At 45.2% G+C, this 19,218-nt stretch overlaps 1 protein-coding gene across 2 annotated transcripts in view; it reads left to right on the plus strand.

Moving 5' to 3' along the window:
• LOC124035787 (CD276 antigen-like) overlaps positions 1-19,218 on the plus strand; it is a 95,067-nt gene that overhangs the window by 41,139 nt on the left and 34,710 nt on the right. For both annotated transcript variants that reach the window (XM_046349517.1, XM_046349516.1), the window contains exon 5: positions 15,072-15,206. In XM_046349517.1, the coding sequence (XP_046205473.1) occupies positions 15,072-15,206 (135 nt within the window). The remainder of the gene's footprint in view (positions 1-15,071; positions 15,207-19,218) is intronic.

The following is a 19,218-nucleotide window of genomic DNA, read 5'->3' on the forward strand; positions in this document are numbered from 1 at the left end:
AGATGTCCCTCGTTATCAAATAAGATGCAATTCCATAAAGTTTGCCTTAAAAACATTACCGCGGGCATCCGTAGCAGAAATGGCTTTGAGAGAAATAGCAAGATAAAATTAAAGCGATTCTAGTGAAATGATATTGAAATCCATAATATCTATGGTAACAAAAAATATGGTATGTAACCAACCCAAGGCTTAAGGACTAATACAACTTTGTTTGAATTTCAAACTGCTGCTCCAGCATGATCCTACATTAGACACATAGACCATGACAATTTCCTGATATACTTTCCAGAGCCACCAGTGTATATCTGATCCCTATGCCAACTAAGCTAAATGCTAACCAAATCAAGTCCTTTGCGCTTTAGCCAAAGGCTATTCCTTCTGTTAGACTCCTGGCTGGCTGGCTGGCTGGCTGGCTGGCTGGCTGGCTGGCTGGCTGGCTGGATGGGTGGATTTAGAGATGGGGATGAGATAAATGACTGGTAGTGAATGGAGCACACGAAGAAGGTCAGAGGATTAGAGGCCCCTATAGGGCCCCAGGTTCACACCAGCTAAATTACTTCTGGGTAAAGACTAAGGCCCTCTCTGTTCAGTATATCACAGCAGCCAATAAAAGCACATACAACATTATGTCCACATATACTGAGTATACCAAATATTAGGAACACCTTCCTAATATTGAGTTGCATCCCCCCCTTTTGGGCATGGACTCTACAAGGCGTTGAAAGCTTTCCACAGGGATGCTGTCCCATGTTGATATCCAATACTTCCCACAGTTGTGTCAAGTTAGCTGAATGTGCTTTGGGTGGTGGTCCATTCTTGATACACATGGGGGAAAAAAGCAGTATTGCAGTTCTTGACACAAACCGGTGCACCTGGCACCTACTACCATACCCCGTTCAAATGCACTTCAAACTTTTGTCTTGCCCATTCACCCTCTGAATGGCACACATACACAATCCATGTCAATTGTTTGAAGGCTAAAAAAAGTCATTTTTAACCTGTCTCCTCCCCTTCATCTACACTGATTGAAGTGGATTTAACAAGTGACATCAATAAGGGATCATAACTTTCACCTGTGTTCACCTGGTAAATATTTGTCATGGTAAGAGCTGGTGTCCTTAATGTTTTGTACACTCATTGTAGTCTTGGTGAAAGTTCTGGCTGCAGTGGTGATACACTTCTACCTTCAGGTGACAAATGCCTCATTTCGTGCGTCTGCAACCATGATATTGCCTGAGACTGAGGCAGTGATAGTTATAGTATGGCTACGCTACACTAACTTGGACATGGAAACATTTCCTTTTGATTCAAAATACCTGAGGGGTATGGTCAGGGGGGCCACTTTGGTTTTAGAAGTGGGGGAGACATAACCAGGCCTCCCCCATATTTTTTGGGGGGGCTATCTAAAGCTAATTTCCTGCATTTTTACACAATCCAATATGCCGTCACTATTTAGAACAAAAAGTAAGCAAAAATGGCCACAGTCATCAAGCTAGGTAAAATATAATTATGAAATATGTTTAAATGATTAATAAGACTGAACTAGATCAAAGGTAATTCAATAAGAAATATTGTGTTGCACCTATAACCATAAAAATAGCAAAACTAAGACTATTTCAGCCAGCCCGACCAGCCAGCCCGAGCTGCCTGCACGCCCGACCCCACCAGTCTAGTCAATAACTCAACTCTCTCACAACACAATTTCCTTCCCAGTTCCCACCTTCATTTTTTAAAAATTCCCAAGAGTAAGGTTTGGGGAAAAAAAATGCATACACATATACCTGAAATATACATTAACAAACAGAAACAGCAACTCTTCCATATAAATCATGTCATGGGCCTAATAGTACAATCTAATACACCCCACTTGCAAACAATATAGCCGGGTTACCTCATCCTGTCCCTAGGTGTCCACCACCCTGAATTGCCAAAATATAATACACCCCACTAAGCATTAGGATCTTAGTGAAACATTCATTTTTGGTTGTGGGTGTGTTACGCCAAGGCCAGAGTGACAACCCCCAGGACAGCAGACCCCCAGGGCCAGGACTGCGCAGCCAGCGATAGCCTCAATAGGTAACTCCCCAGACATGGGCATGTTTTCAATACTGACTCCTTTAGTCAGATCGTATTCCATATAAGGCATCCAGACCTTTATGAAAGTTGCCCAGTATACCCTTAATCTTGTAATAAATGAAATGATAGATAACTTGATATTGTGTGAGGTTAACCAACCTTCCAATGAATGGCAATACATTTCTTAGCCACTATAAATGTTTCACATTTTACAGACGCTCTTGTCCAGAGTGACTTACAGTAATGAGTGTATACATTTTCATACAGGTCCCCCGTGGGAATCAAACCCACAACCCTGGCGTTGCAAGCCCCATGCTCTACTAACTGAGCTACACAGCTTCGTTACACAGTTTCTTCAGATAACAGCCACTAGCATCAACATGTACAAACAAACAAAAACAGGGAGAAGTGTGGAATCTGTGGACATGCTGAAATAAAAGTACATACTCTTTGCCAGAATTAGGCCAGCCTTCACAAGACCACAACATATGCAAATATGTCCCCTTTTGTGTTTTACACTTCCAACAGAGGAATTACATTTCTGAGTGCATGTTATTCAGTTTCACTGGATGGTCTTAAGCTGCTGTAATTTCATTCTGAGATGATATGAACCTGACGAGGCGTTTTCACAGATCTGTATCCAGTCATCATCAATAGCTTCTACCAGGTCTTTCTCACATTCTTTTGTGTCATCGTGAAAAGCCTCTATCAACCCATGGTATCGTTTGGACCTCAACTTTGAACGTTTGTCAGACTGACTTAAAATAACACCAGGCTTGTCCAGTGTTTGCTGTGCAGAGATAATAAAGTGCTGTATCTGCAAAGATTCACCTCGGCTCTGTCAGACTGGTCTTCCCTGGCTGCCTGACCCTGCTGAGACCCCTGTCACCATCGGATCCTCCTAAGATGAGGCACGGCAAAGCATTTCCATGGTGTACGTTTATACATTATATTATCCAAGAATAGAATCAATGGTTCAATAATTGAAATGACCATTATTCCCAGGTCTGTAGCTTTAAGCTGTTGACCTGTAGCTACTGTAGGTCTACCCATCAATTCAAGATGTAACTGTAATTCACTGATATTGTTAATATACTGCAAAATTCACTGGGACCACTGTCACCATAAGACATGATGAGCAGTGTTGTGTACTGACTGTGCACTAGAGGGCTACATTCCTGCGGGATGCCAGCGGGACCTGCGGGTCCCGACAGAGATCATTGCGGCGAGGCCGGCATTTTTCATGCTGTGGGCGGTCAGACAGACGACTTTGGGATGAAAATATTATTGTTGTCCGACAGATTGCTTTGTATGCGTTAGCCTACTTATTGTATTTAAAACTCATATTTTTCGCATTATTCTCACACAATTCGCTGCTTCAACATCAGTAGCCCTACCTCTCTTGGTTGGGCGTGAGAGATCAAGTGCGGTCTCATTGAGATAGAGTAGGCTGCCTACGTGGGCGGAGGAACATTTTGCAGTCAATTTAAATATGAAATTAATTTAAATATGATTAGACTAGTTTACTACAGTGTCTGTAAATAAATAGGCTATTGATAATAGATAGAAGTGGAGGGCGCTCAACTAACGTGAGTCGAAGTGCAATCAAAAACTTAAATCATCATTGAAAAGGCTCAACGCGCGCATAGGTTGAGCTTCTATGGTGATAAGGCGTTGCGCCGTTTCATTTTCAATAAGTATTGATTACCCATGTATTTGTCTCTGCCAGTAAATCGTCCCCCTAAAAGGTAGGCTATATCCTATTGGCCTATGCAAAACATAGGAAGTGTCGCTGTTGTCATTCTTGCTGCTTCAAGTTCAGTAGCCATACCTGCGAGATCAGGTGCGTGTGTGGTCTCAATTAAATAGAGTAGGCTATAGCTTGGGCAGTTATCTGTCCAAGGAAATGTACTTCCTAAATACATTTCCTAGAAATAGGCCTCGATATTGATGACCCATCTATCCTCTCCTAAAAGGCAGGCTATGAAAATAGCTCAAGAGAAAGTGCAAGTCTCTCTTACTCTGCTCTCTACAAACTACATCTATCATATGGGTTGATATAGCCTAGTAATACAGATAGCCTTATAAGGGCCATGTGAGAATCTCTGGTAATTTAAACAATTTCCTAAATTATGTTTGTGCATTTGATATTGCTTACAGGGAGCAAAATTGCTGGGACCATGGCTGGCATGTGAGCTGCGTCACATACACCTAAAATAACATTGTGGGACTGCGGTTGGGTTTGGAACCAGTTCTTGCGGTAGCCGGTGGGAGTCAGACAGAAAGCCAGCGGGTGTCAGACAGAAAGCCAGCGGGTGTGGGCGGAGTGCGGTATGAAAAGCTGCGGATGGTAGCGGGATGACAAAATTGGTCCCACCAGACCTCTACTGTGCACATTGACAGTGAAGACTGTGACGTTACATTGCCATACTGACTAATAAAAACACACATTGCAGTGAAAACATTCAGAATATCAATCTTACATTGTTTGGCGTATGGTTTCATCGTGTGATTCAGGAAAGAATAATAGCCAACTTTTGGCCAGCTCTCGCTAACGGTACATCAACTGGCGAAAGCTAGCCAAGTTCATTTACTTCTGTTGAAACAAAGGCTACAAAACATTTCCATACAAACAATTGCTGTTATATAGTAATAATATCGGACAGATAGCTAGAGCCTGAAGCTAACCTGGCTGTGGTAGCTACTAGCTAGCGTAGCTAATTCATTCACCTCAGTTGAGAGGGGATGAAACATTAACTAATATTACATGTCAGTTACAATACTAGTTCAGCACTGTGAATAAACACGTTTTTTCTGTTAAGTTCAACAGCAGTTAACCTGCCAGCTAACATCAGCAAACTAAAGAGTTGCCAGTTTCTACTTAGTTTGCTTTTACAACTCAGTGAAAGAGCACAACACATACACACTGAACTGGTGTTCGTCTGCCAATCGTTCGGCACGCTGTGTTTTAGAGACCACCCGCTGGTGGACAGCTAACTTACGACATTTTTGCACGATTCTGCACGATGTAAAATCAGCGCGCTCTCGGTTCGCAAATTAGAAGTGCAAACATTATTGGTGTGTCCGAGCCCTTAAATCCAGGGCAGACTCATGGCATACAGTCTTAAAGTTGAAATGTTGGAGAGTGTTAAAATACATTTAGCTTGACGTTGGTATTCATACTGTGGTCTCTTCTAATGCAGCAACCAGGAGCATCATGCTCTTGAGTGAAGGAAGACGTGAGTGTAGTAATGTTCTGAGTGGAAGTGGAGGTTACAGACCTCCTCCACCTTACTCTGCTATCTGAGTGGAGAGGAGGCTCCATCCAGTAAGTCACATCCACAGCTAAACTGCTTGGCAGTCTCTCTCTCTCTCTCTCTCTCTCTCTCTCTCTCTCTCTCTCTCTCTCTCTCTCTCTCTCTCTCTCTCTCACATACATTTAAATCATTCTTATTAAGACTATATTTTATAGTGAATGTGAGAATATGTAGCTGTTTCCTAGAGATGTGCTGCTGTGTGGTTGGTGGAGACAGTTCTGGCCTGATACAGAGGCAGTGGCAGGGCCGTAGCCAGCTGCTCCTGAGTGCTCTGAGAATATTCATCTCTTCAGTAACCACCAAAGACTGCAGCAGAGCAAAATGAGAAATGTTGTTTTATAATGAGAGCCTTAGGCAAAGATATACAGAGGCGTGTCTTTTTAATAAATCCTGTCATTATATATTCTCCAAGTGATACTGCAGAGAGGAGAAGGCATACTAAAGAACAAACTCACTCAACTGAGGGTTTAGGATGGATGCTTGAAGATCTTTAATGTTGTGGGTGTCTGCAAATGTTTATATTGCTGAGTGGCGGGGGGGTAAACACATCAACCTTTCACTACACTGCTCTAAAAAATAAAGGGAACACTTAAACAACACAATGTAACTCCAAGTCAATCACACTTCTGTGAAATCAAACTGTCCACTTAGGAAGCAACACTGATTGACAATACATTTCACATGCTGTTGTGCAAATGGAATAGACAACAGGTGGAAATTATAGGCAATTAGCAAGACACCCCCAATAAAGGAGTGGTTCTGCAGGTGTAACCACAGACCACTTCTCAGTTCCTATACTTCCTGGCTGATGTTTTGGTCACTTTTGAATGCTGGCGGTGCTTTCAATCTAGTGGTAGTATGAGATGGAGTCTACAACCCACACAAGTGGCTCAGGTAGTGCAGCTCATCCAGGATGGAACATCAATGCGAGCTGTGGCAAGAAGGTTTGCTGTGTCTGTCAGTGTAGTGTCCAGAGCATGGAGGCGCTACCAGGAGACAGGCCAGTACATCAGGAGACGTGGAGGAGGCCGTAGGAGGGCAACAACCCAGCAGCAGGACCGCTACCTCCGCCTTTGTGCAAGGAGGAGCAGCACTGTCAGAGCCCTGCAAAATGACCTCCAGCAGGCCACAAATGTGCATGTGTCTGCTCAAACGGTCAGAAACAGACTCCATGAGGGTGTTATGAGGGCCCGACGTCCACAGGTGGGGGTTGTGCTTAAAGCCCAACACCGTGCAGGACGTTTGGTATTTGCCAGAGAACACCAAGATTGGCAAATTCGCCACTGGCGCCCTGTGCTCTTCACAGATGAAAGCAGATTCACACTGAACATGTGACAGACGTGACAGAGTCTGGAGATGCCGTGGAGAACGTTCTGCTACCTATAACATCCTCCAGAATGACCGGTTTGGCGGTGGGTCAGTCATGGTGTGGGGTGGCATTTCTTTGGGGGGCTGCACAGCCCTCCATGTGCTCGCCAGAGGTAGCCTGACTGCCATTAGGTACCGAGATGAGATCCTCAGACCCCTTGTGAGACCATATGCTGCTGCAGTTGGCCCTGGGTTCCTCCTAATGCAAGACAATGCTAGACCTCATGTGGCTGGAGTGTGTCAGCAGTTCCTGCAAGAGGAAGGCATTGATGCTATGGACTGGCCCGCCCGTTCCCCAGACCTGAATCCAATTGAGCACATCTGGGACATCATGTCTCGCTCAATCCACCAACGCCACGTTGCACCACAGACTGTCCAGGAGTTGGCGGATGCTTTAGTCCAGGTCTGGGAGGAGATCCCTCAGGAGACCATCCGCCACCTCATCATGAGCATGCCCAGGCGTTGTAGGGAGGTCATACAGGCATGTGGAGGCCACACACACTACTGAGCCTCATTTTGACTTGTTTTAAGGACATTACATCAAAGTTGGATCAGCCTGTAGTGTGGTTTTCCACTTTAATTTTGAGTGTCACTCCAAATCCAGACCTCCATGGGTTGATAAATTTGATTTCCATTGATCATTTTTGTGTGATTTTGTTGTCAGCACATTCAACTATGTAAAGAAAAAAGTATTTAATAAGAATATTTCATTCATTCAGATCTAGGATGTGTTCCCTTTATTTTTTTGAGCAGTGTATATCAGATAGTGGGGTCTGTGATGATGACGATATTCCCTAGGGTATCAACTCTGTCGTGTGTTATCTCTCACACCTTCAAATAGATCCTGGTAAAGAACTCACATGCCCAAATAGCCAATCAGATGGGCTATTGGTCGTGTTTATTCCCGTAAAACATTGAGGCTATAGAGTTAGGATTAGGGCTGTACTTGACAGTAGCCATTCAAATGGTCTCTCTCTCCTGCCCCCTCTTCCTCTCTGCAGTGCGGCTTTGTCTATTTGCTCTCGGCCTATCCACTCATCTCAGACACGATCAGCCCGGCAGATTGTCGGCAGAGGTGCTGATAGCTGTCACTAGCGATTCTCTCCTACACATCTTCTGCCCTCTTGCAGTCAGACCCTTGTTTGAAAAACTAATTAAACATTTTGAGAACAAGACTTGTTAAACTGATTATTGCAACCTAAAGTTTGCCTCAGCTGTTACGGCCGAAGGAGGAACGAAATGGAAGTGGTGAGAAATCGATAGTCCACTCTGCCTCTTCCGACATCTTAATGCCAGTCTCTCCTGAGAGGAGGGCATGCTGAAGTGATGGAGTCTCTGTCAGCTACAGGAGACGTCAGAGGAGTTTTTAATGGAGGTCTCGGCAGAGCTGACAAGCAGCGAGGAGCTGAGGAGGGCTGGTCAAGGTGGGGGATAGACTGGCCAGCAGGGGTATGACTGGACTAGACATTGTGGTTCCAGTCTCAGTTCTTCTCATACTAGGCTAGTGTTTATCAACTCCCCCGCCACACATTCCCTCCCTCCCTCAGTCTGAAACATGCTTAGGATGCTAACATGCTTAATTAGCCATCATACTGGGCATACAGTCTGATTCTGGTACACTGTAGACTAAGGATGAGAAAATCATGTTAACCTTGCCGGAATGAGATTTGAAATCACCCCACTGAATTTACCTGAGGATTAGATGCCCCACACACTGTTTAAATGCACGGCCAAATCAGTATTTATTTGGATGTGTTACACTGAAAACTATTCCTAGCTGTGAGACTATTAAACCAAAACCTCTGATGCCGACAGTTTGTTTTCACTAGACACTAGATAAGATTGCAAATTTCTTTATGGCCCGATTTTTTTAGATTTGTAAGCAATTTTTTATAGCACAGTCAGACATTTTGGATATTTATCTGGAGGGATTTTTTAAAAGAGATTGTATTGAATTATAGTGAAACGGATGGGAGATGAAAGTACATTTTCATTATTGTGAGTGCTCTGTCTCTGTCTGTAGGTTAGTCTTTATGCAGGGTGAGACACTAGTGTCTTAGTGAGAAGTTAATCTAGAGGCCCATAATGTCTCAATATGTGTGACTTGCCTACACTTGGAGACTAGGTCTAGCTCAGTACAGCCAATACCAGACAATTGTTCCCCTAACCCAGCCATTCCATGTTTAATCCAGGCTGTCTCAAGGGAACGTGACCATTGAGGTGCAAGGCTGCAGTGAGAGTCGGAGGAACTACTGGACTGGTATTCATGTCTGGATCAATCACATCAGTAGTCAAACTCATTGAGGAGGGCAGGTGACCTCTCACTGCAACTCACTATTCTAAACTCTCAGCAGCGTTGTGCTAAATGGTGAAGTAAAGGCAGGGAACCTAGAGCCAAGCATCCATCCCAGGAGAAAGGTCACAAGCTACTTCCTGATGTGCATGAAAGACAGCTTAGAGTTTTAGAGTGGGCTAATGGTACTGCATGCAGGCCTTATTCCTATCCCAACCCAGTCACACACACCCACAACAAACAACACACACACATGCACAGGCATACACATACACATGTGCACAGACACACACGAAACACCGCCCGCCACCTCCAGATGGCTTTTATGGGTTCATCTGTGAAAAAAGTGTGGTTAGAAAATTATTTCTTCCAATAACTGCAGTCACTATTCTGTCTTAAATGCACCCACGTGCACATCATATTTTTGTGTTTTCCTCAAGACCACGGCATCAAATCAGGGCAATAATGTCAGACAAATTGTGTAAGTAAATGTGAGCTGGGTTGCCGAAAAGCAATTCATTGAAATGCAAGAAATGGGGGAGAATGCTCAGTGCAAAGATGCTGACAGGACAAAAAGCTGTGCTCATCCATCTCAGTTTGCCAAGTTTTTCCTCTCCCGGTGAGGTGAGCTCCTCCTTGTCCTCCCTTTCTGTGAGATATGCACCCGGGGACAGTCAGAGGACAGACGCAGCGGCAGCGCTACCTCTAGCAGCTAGCCCTTTCATGCTGTAGGCGGAGGCAAGGTTTTTGATCACCTTCTCTGACTGTGATGAAGTGTGACAATGGGTGTGAGTCTGAAACAAACGCAAAGTTGGCCATTAAATTCAATTATTCCCCCAAATGGAAAAAAGGAAATCATGTCTTCTCTCTGTCTGTCTGTCTTCTAGTCTGGCTGAGCCTTGACCTCTGACACTGCTCTGGCTTCTTGTTTTGTTCAGTGTTGATATTATGACTGCCAGCCTATCACAGTCCTCCCAGATCTCACAACTGCTAAATGAATGGAAGGAAATAAAGCTTTAATTCACCAGGCAGCTTATTGTTGATTTATTGATTGGTGATTGGTGATTGCAGAGCTGTTGTTCCCAGCGAGGTGTGAACCCAGCAGACTGGGTTGTGAATGTGATTTAGGTCGACTGGCTGCTATTGTCCGAATGAGTTCTACGTGCTTTCGTCTATTGCCTGTTCTTCCTCTCTGCAGTGTGGCCTTGACTTCTTCTTCTGGGCCATGGGGGATACTAGACCCTCCAGCAGGGTTGGGCCTCAGTGTCCAACCACCCTAGGGCTATCCTCCAGTCCACCCTGCCTCCCTGTGATCTCCACTGAACCACTGTCTGTCCCCTGATCCTCTCACATCACACCAGCCCTGAGCCGCTCTGAAGGCCAGAGCTGCCAGGCCTTTGGTTTAGTCTCATAATGAAAGAGGCAGCTTATTGCCCCCTCTATGTTCCTCCTCATTCCCCAACCTGCCTGGAATGCACCCTGGGGCTCCTGTTAGCCTGTGGTGGGGTGTTTGTCTGTCTGTCTGTCTGTCTGTCTGTCTGTCTGTCTGTCTGTCTGTCTGTCTGTCTGTCTGTCTGTCTGTCTGTCTGTCTGTCTGTCTGTCAGGGGACATCATTCTCCTTCGGTCCCAGTTAAGGAGGTGTTTTTTGTCCCGTGTAAATGTAAAACTCAGCTGACACCCGCAGATAGAGAAAGCAGCTTTGATCCTTCGTCTGTCACGACGATGTAGAACTGAGACAATCTGAGACGACAGGCCAGGACTGAGCACTTTATTCCACCATAGGCACTGGCTGAACTTAAAACACTCTGGCTCCAGGAAAATGAATGCCAATCTGGGCTTTTACCTTCAGCTTGGCCTGCGTGAGGCCCCTGTGTGTCTTATAGAATGAATGGGGAGTTAAATGTATTTTTTGGTCATGCAGGGCCTCTATTAAGAGTCCATATCTAGGTGGTGTTTAATCATACTACCATTCACTCCCATAAAAACATATCTATTTTTACCTTTTTGTTTTGCTTCCTTTCGTCACCTACACTCAAGTCGACCTGCCTGATAATATTTAAGGGCTGTAGTCCAGCCCAACCTCCAAGTCTTATCTCACTGTAATTACTGTAAAGTGATGTTTACATAAATAGACCTGTGTTTTGCTTCTATAAACTGTATGTGTTGAGTTCAGTGCAGAGCCCAGAAGTTGCACCTCTGTGGCCCCATTACTGCAGCTCTGCAGTCTCCCGACTTTCAATGATGTAACAGGCAGCCCAAAACACTCCATCCTCACCCCAGTAGAGAAGGAATGGGTGGAGGGGAAAGAGACGATAGGTAAACAGAGCCATTAGAGACAAATCTCTTTCTGAAGAAAACAAAATCACATCATCAAACAAGAGAAAAAGAAAAATATGATCCTGCAGCCCTTTGGGGCCCCAGCGCTGAAATGATAGCCGACTACGACATTTGTCTTGATCAGCCTGCCCTTAGGGATTCGAGAAAACGGAGGGAGGGGTGAGAGAGAAGGATAAGCAGAGAGCACAGCTCTGCTCTGCTTCAAAGTGCCAGACACATTCATTACTTCTCTGTCTTATTATAGCTCTATGTGGACACTTCATGCACGAAGCAGAGTGTACAGCGAGCAGAACACGGTACTACCTACCTTCATCTGTAGTTTTGGCCTTTGCATTTGGAATTAACATGGTCACAGTGGTTATCCTTTAAATAGCACGGAGCAAAGAGCTCTACAGAGAGACAGTGGAGATCATCAGTCATGGTTGGCCCAAGGAACTATATACTGCTTTGTCAAAATGACAAGATGGACTATCTAGGTTTTCTCCTTTCTCTATATGACAAGTTGCTGTTGATATCGGTTTGGGCTGGAACAGAGTTTATTAGAAGCCAATCTGTAGCAACACATCCAGCACATCCACATCTGCCACATTTCAATGATGATTATGGTCTGCCAAAACACCCTTATATTAAACATTATCAGTCACTCTGAAAACCAATCGTTTTTGATTGAATATAACACCACGATCGCACCATAAGCCCTCCTAAATATATGCCAAAATATATATAGTGTATGATTCTTCATGGCATATTATACAATAGCCATGTAATATGGTTAATCATAAATAGGATTACGTGGTTAAGCATAATCTTGCTTCCCATAATGTGTTCCAATAATCACATACATATGAAGGCTCTCATGGCCACATACTGTCAAAACATGTTTTGATTCAAACACTCAACTTACTTGGCCAAATAAAGGTAAACAAACAGATAGGAGGTGAAAAGAACCCTTTCTGTCTTAGTCAGAGAATGCCACCCCAACTGCCCCCCCCCCCCCCCTAGAGCTCTCCATTTCTCTGCATCCTGTCTCATCTACCATTATGACACATTCCTGGCCCTCCTCATCCACTGCAATGGACAGAAGTCTCTCCCCCCCCTCTCTCTCTCAATAGGTAGGAGACTTCCTATTGACCTCCATCTTGGCTGTGCAACAGTGTGTCTCTGTCCTCTCCGTCTGTCCTGTGCCAAGTCCTTACAGATGCTTGGTCATTTCTCCATCCCAACGCTAGTCAATTTCGAGACTTTTTACAATTATCTTCCCAGAGTGGGTTCTCTGAAGGAGGCCAGTTTGTATTATAGCCAGCCTTCAAGCTATTTAGTGTCTCAAGCTGTTTTTCCTTCTCTACTTTACTCCGTTACATTGGAATGCCCTGGGGAAATTTGGGGATGTCTGCAATATCTTTGTCTTGCTGACCAGATTTTTGTTGGTTTTATCTTGTCAAGAAGCTGTCTCTCACTTTGATATTTCATTCTCTCTAGAGTGAATTGTGTGCTAAACTGTCTGATAGACAGTCATTCTCACAACCGTCAGAAAAATGCTCCGCTTCGTTTTTCGTTTTTTTTTTCATTGGCAGTGTAGCATCAGAATTATACAAATACAACATCATATTTGATTTCTATGTATGATTAATAGGATAAAACCGAGTGATGTCATTGGGCATCATTACTCCAGATGACAGATTGTGAATGCAGCAGAAGGCATGAGGATACCTAGTGCCCACATCCTCTTTTGCAGTGCCAAGGCTGTTGGGTAGAAAAAGACAACACAAAGTACTCCAACTGCTGAGATATGTCTGCCATCTGGCCATGTTTTTAACACTCAAGTGTTTGTTAAATGGATCTCGATGAATCACCACATCTTGTTCATTTCAAATAAAGTGAATGTTCCCTAACATCCAGATGATACAAGCATGATATAAGGAGGGTGATGATGATGATAATCTGTAATATGGTGACAATAATGATGTGGTAAGGGCACATACAGTTGAAGTCAGAAGTTTACATACACCTTTAGCCAAATACATTTAAACTCAGTTTTTCACAATTCCTGACATTTAATCCTAGTAAAAAAAAACTGTTTTAGGTCAGTTAGTATCACCACTTTATTTTAAGAATGTGAAATGTCAGAATAATAGTAGAGAGCATGATTTATTTCAGCTTTTATTTCTTTCATCACATTCCCAGTGGGTCAGAAGTTTACATACACTCAATTAGTATTTGGTAGCATTGCCTTTACATTCTTTAACATGGGTCAAACGTTTCGAGTAGCTTTCCACAAGCTTCCCACAATAAGTAGTGTCCCATCCCTCCTGACAGAGCTGGTGTAACTGAGTCAGGTTTGTAGGTCTCCTTGCTCACACAAGCTTTTTCAGTTCTACCCACACATTTTCTATAGGATTGGGGTCAGGGCTTTGTGGTGGCCACTCCAATATCTTGACTTTGTTGTCCTTAAGCCATTTTGCCACAACTTTGGAAGTATGCTTGGGGTCATTGTCCATTTGGAAGACCCATTTGCGACCAAGCTTTAACTTCTTGACTGATGTCTTGAGATGTTGCTTTAATATATCCAAGTAATTTTCCTTCCTCATGATGTCACCTATTTTGTGAAGTGCACCAGTCCCTCCTGCAGCAAAGCACCCCCGCAACATGATGCTGCCACCCCCGTGCTTCACGGATGGGATGGTGTTCTTCGGCTTGAAAACCTCCCCCGTTTTCCTCAAAACATTCTATTTTTGTTTCATCAGACCAGAGGACATTTCTCCAAAAGGTACAATCTTTGTCCCCATGTGCAGTTGCAAACCGCAGTTTGGCATTTTCTTTGGGGGGGGGGGGAGCAGTGACTTCTTCCTTGCTGAGCGGCCTTTCATGTTATGTTGATATAGGACTCGTTTTACTGTGGATATAGATACTTCTGTACCTGTTTCCTCCAGCATCTTCACAAGGTCATTTGCTGTTGTTCTGGGATTGATTTGCACTTTTCACACCAAAGTACGTTCATCTCTAGGAGACAGAACGTGTCTCCTTCCTGAACGGTATGACGGCTGCGTGGTCCCATGGTGTTTATACTTGCATACTATTGTTTGTACAGATGAATGTGGTCTTGGCTGATTTCTTTTGACTTTCCAATGATGTCAAAGAGGCACTGAGTTTGAAGGTAGGCCTTGAAATAGATCCATAGGTACACCTCCAATGGACTCAAATGATGTCAATTAGCCTATCAGAAGCTTCTAAAGCCATGACATCATTTTCTGGAATTTTCCCTGCTGTTTAAAGGCACAGTCAACTTATTGTATGTAAACGTCTGACCTACAGGAATTGTGATACAGTGAATTACAAGTGAAATAATCTGTCTGTAACCAATTGTTGGAAAAATGACTGCACAGTAGATGTCCTAACCGACTTGCCAAAACTATAGTTTGTTAACAAGAAATTTGTGGAGTGGTTGAAAAATTAGTTTTAATGACTCTAACCTGTGCATGTAATCTTCTCACTTCAACTGTATAATGGTGAGATGATGGTGATGGTTATGGGAATGGTGATAGGCAGCCATAGCGGTGGGGAGGATGGGGTAGTCATGGTGATGACCATGTTGAGTGCCCTCCTCTCTACTAACTGTATCTGTCTCCTTTTCTGTATCTTCCTCCCTCCTCCTTTCTTGATCTCTCTCCGCTTCTCCCAGGTCAGAACATGGTGTTTCCCCCGGTGGCTCTGTGGGTGACGGTGGGCCTGGCTGTGTGTCTGCTGGGTCTGCTCATCGCCCTGGCTGCAGTCTGCCGTAGGAAGATCAAGGAGAGCTGTGAGGAGGACAGAGCAGGTACCTGTCTGTCTGTCTGTCTGTCTGTCTGTCTGTCTGAACAACTGTGAGAAGGATCAAACAGGCCCACTGAACTCTGCAGTCTGTCTTAACAGCACCGCTCTGTTGTCTTTCTGAACAACACTTTTCACAAGAACACACTGAGCCGTTCCATAAACACATGCAGAGACTACACTTGAACACCCATTTCAATGGAGATAGTTGGGCACCTCTTAAGAAACAACTCCCAAAATCCCATATGAATCTTCCAAGGTTAAAGAAGGGTGTGATTGGGTGCTTTCTTTCATCTTTGCATAAGCATAACAGTATAAAGATTAGAGAAAATGTTATTAGAGCCAAAAGTGATGAAAGTGAGAGAGAAACATTGATGATATAGTTCAAATGCAAAATGGCTGTCCCAATGATTTCCCCAAACCCTCACAGAGTAGCCCTGCCTGACCTGTATAATAGTGAAACTGGAGCCCAGATTATGTGGAAGACACAATGGGAGGAGGGTTGTTACCAGGGATGACAGCGGGAGGAGAGTGGTGGTTGCCAGGGATGACAGCGGGAGGAGGCTGGCGGTTACCAGGGATGACAGCAGGAGGAGAGTGGATGTTACCAGGGATGACAGCGGGAGGAGAGTGGTGGTTACCAGGGATGACAGCAGGAGGAGAGTGGTGGTTATCAGGGATGACAGCGGGAGGAGAGTGGTGGTTACCAGGGATGACAGCGGGAGGAGAGTGGTGGTTACCAGGGATGACAGCAGGAGGAGAGTGGTGGTTACCAGGGATGACAGCAGGAGGAGGCTGGTGGTTACCAGGGATGACAGCAGGAGGAGAGTGGTGGTTACCAGGGATGACAGAGGGAGTAGAGTGGTGGTTACCAGGGAAGAGAGTGGTGGTTACCAGGGATGACAGAGGGAGGAGAGTGGTGGTTACCAAGGATGACAGCAGGAGTATGGTGGTTACCAGGGAAGAGAGTGGTGGTTACCAGGGATGACAGCTGGAGGAGAGTTGTGGTTACCAGGGATGACAGTGGGAGGAGGGTGGTGGTTACCAGGGATGACAGCGGGAGGAGAGTGGTGGTTACTAGGGATGACAGCGGGAGGAGAGTGGTGGTTACTAGGGATGACAGCGGGATGAGAGTGGTGGTTACCAGGGATGACAGCGGGAGGAGAGTGGTGGTTACCAGGGATGACAGCAGGAGGAGAGTGGTGGTTACCAGGGATGACTGCGGGAGGAGAATGGTGGTTACCAGGGATGACAGCGGGAGGAGAGTGGTGGTTACCAGGGATGACAGAGGGAGGAGAGTGGTGGTTACCAGGGATGACAGCGGGAGGAGAGTGGTGGTTACCAGAGATGAAAGGGGAGGAGAGTGGTGGTTACCAGGGATGACAGTGGGAGGAGAGTGGTGGTTACCAGGGATGACAGCGGGAGGAGAGTGGTGGTTACTAGGGATGACAGCGGGAGGAGAGTGGTGGTTACTAGGGATGACAGCGGGATGAGAGTGGTGGTTACCAGGGATGACAGCGGGAGGAGAGTGGTGGTTACCAGGGATGACAGCAGGAGGAGAGTGGTGGTTACCAGGGATGACTGCGGGAGGAGAATGGTGGTTACCATGGATGACAGCGGGAGGAGAGTGGTGGTTACCAGGGATGACAGCAGGAGGAGAGTGGTGGTTACCAGGGATGACTGCGGGAGGAGAATGGTGGTTACCAGGGATGACAGCGGGAGGAGAGTGGTGGTTACCAGGGATGACAGAGGGAGGAGAGTGGTGGTTACCAGGGATGACAGCGGGAGGAGAGTGGTGGTTACCAGAGATGAAAGAGGGAGGAGAGTGGTGGTTACCAGGGATGACAGTGGGAGGAGAGTGGTGGTTACCAGGGATGACAGCGGGAGGAGAGTGGTGGTTACTAGGGATGACAGCGGGAGGAGAGTGGTGGTTACTAGGGATGACAGCGGGATGAGAGTGGTGGTTACCAGGGATGACAGCGGGAGGAGAGTGGTGGTTACCAGGGATGACAGCAGGAGGAGAGTGGTGGTTACCAGGGATGACTGCGGGAGGAGAATGGTGGTTACCATGGATGACAGCGGGAGGAGAGTGGTGGTTACCAGGGATGACAGTGGGAGGAGAGTGGTGGTTACCAGGGATGACATGTTAACATGAGGTGCCAGTGTCTTGGACAGCTGGTTCAGAATCTTAACACCCAGACAGTGTTTGTATGTATATATGATTATCTGCTGCTGTGGAGGGATGCTGTGACCCCGTCTGTCTGCAGGAAGTTCATTTAGAAGAGTCTGATAATTAGCACTACTGAATAGCTGGGGACGGCTTGCAGGCAGAGTAGGGACTGGCTGAGAGAACTCGGTTTTGAGCCGAGATGTATGGTGGGGAGCCGGTGGCCTGGCTGTAATGAGATGTACTCCGAGTGGAGGAGACATTTAAATAAAGGTCAGCCAGTGTCTGCACTGGTCCCTGGGGTTTAAAAATATATCTGGAACTGACACACGCACAGGCAGGAATAATTATAGCTCGATGGGACATATGAAATCAAATTGAAATGGAAAGAGAGAGGGAGAGAGTATTACAATACATTCCTAGTGTTTCCCTTATATTAATTTCATATATACTGCAAAATATAAAACGTGCAAATAAAACTGCTGAAAAGAATGCTAGGGGAAACACTGATTCCATACCATGAGCAAAAGGTCTTGTGGGGTCGCAGACCTGTTCTCCAGTAACCAGAAGGAGCAGGCTGCTCCTCCAGTAGTAGTAGAGATAGAGGGTTGATAAACTGAATGTGCACCACTCAACTAAATGAGAGGTTAAGTCTCATTCTGTTCCCTGTCTGTGAATGTTTCCAAGTTCTTTAGGATCCTTGTTTGCCGAGTTGAAGAGTAACATACACTGACTTCTTCACGTAGCACGCAGACTCGCACACCCAGATAAATTGATACCGTATGAATACAGATGTGGAGATGTGTTGAAGTGCACATTCACAGCTGTTGGAACTGGAGGAAGCAGGAAAGTGCAACCTAATTGAGGCTGTCTTATCTTTTAATGGTGTTCTTGGTTTTGGCCAGATTGAAGTTGACTCTCTCCCCTGAAACTCTGGGTAGTGAGGGTAGAGGGGTCAAAAGTAGTCCAAAACAGAGTAAGCCATTTTTCTTCCCTGTCATAATGTATATGGAGCAGTGGATGTGTATCCTAACTGGGCAGAGCAGCAAGTGGGATTGGAGTCTGGGAGATGAAAGCTCAATTTATTCTAGTATTTGTTGCAGTACATCTTTCTTCCTTACTTCCTTTTTTCTTTGCTTCACTTTTTCCTTCCTTCCTTCCTTCCTTCCTTCCTTCCTTCCTTCCTTCCCTTCCTTCTTCCGTCCTTCTTTCCATCCTTTCCTCTTCCTATTCTGTAAATGGACCAGTGTACCATATTCCTGAAGCTCATTTTACATTCAAATGAGCGTGTGATTTAATCAGACGTACCCCCGGAGTGTGTTATGTGGAGTGTGCTATGTGGAGTGTGTTATGTGGAGTGTGTTATGTGGAGTGTGTTTTGTGGAGTGTGTTATGTGGAGTGTGCTATGTGGAGTGTGTTATGTGGAGTGTGTTATGTGGAGTGTGTTATGTGGAGTGTGCTATATGGAGTGTGTTATGTGGAGTGTGTTATGTGGAGTGTGTTATGTGGAGTGTGCTATGTGGAGTGTGTTATGTGGAGTGTGTTATGTGGAGTGTGTTTTGTGGAGTGTGTTATGTGGAGTGTGCTATGTGGAGTGTGTTATGTGGAGTGTGTTATGTGGAGTGTGTTATGTGGAGTGTGCTATATGGAGTGTGTTATGTGGAGTGTGTTATGTGTCGGTGACATAGGACACACGGCCCTCTGTGATAGATGAAGGTCATCGTGGGGACATGGATGATTCACATCACTCCCCTGGGTACAGGGGATATCTGTCCTCTGTGAGCTTCCATCTTCCAGGTGCTTCATCCAGCTGTTGCACTCACTTGTTATTTATCCCTGCATGCGTATGGG

Source organism: Oncorhynchus gorbuscha, linkage group LG05 (assembly GCF_021184085.1).
Source record: "Oncorhynchus gorbuscha isolate QuinsamMale2020 ecotype Even-year linkage group LG05, OgorEven_v1.0, whole genome shotgun sequence".
NCBI lineage: Eukaryota > Metazoa > Chordata > Actinopteri > Salmoniformes > Salmonidae > Oncorhynchus > Oncorhynchus gorbuscha.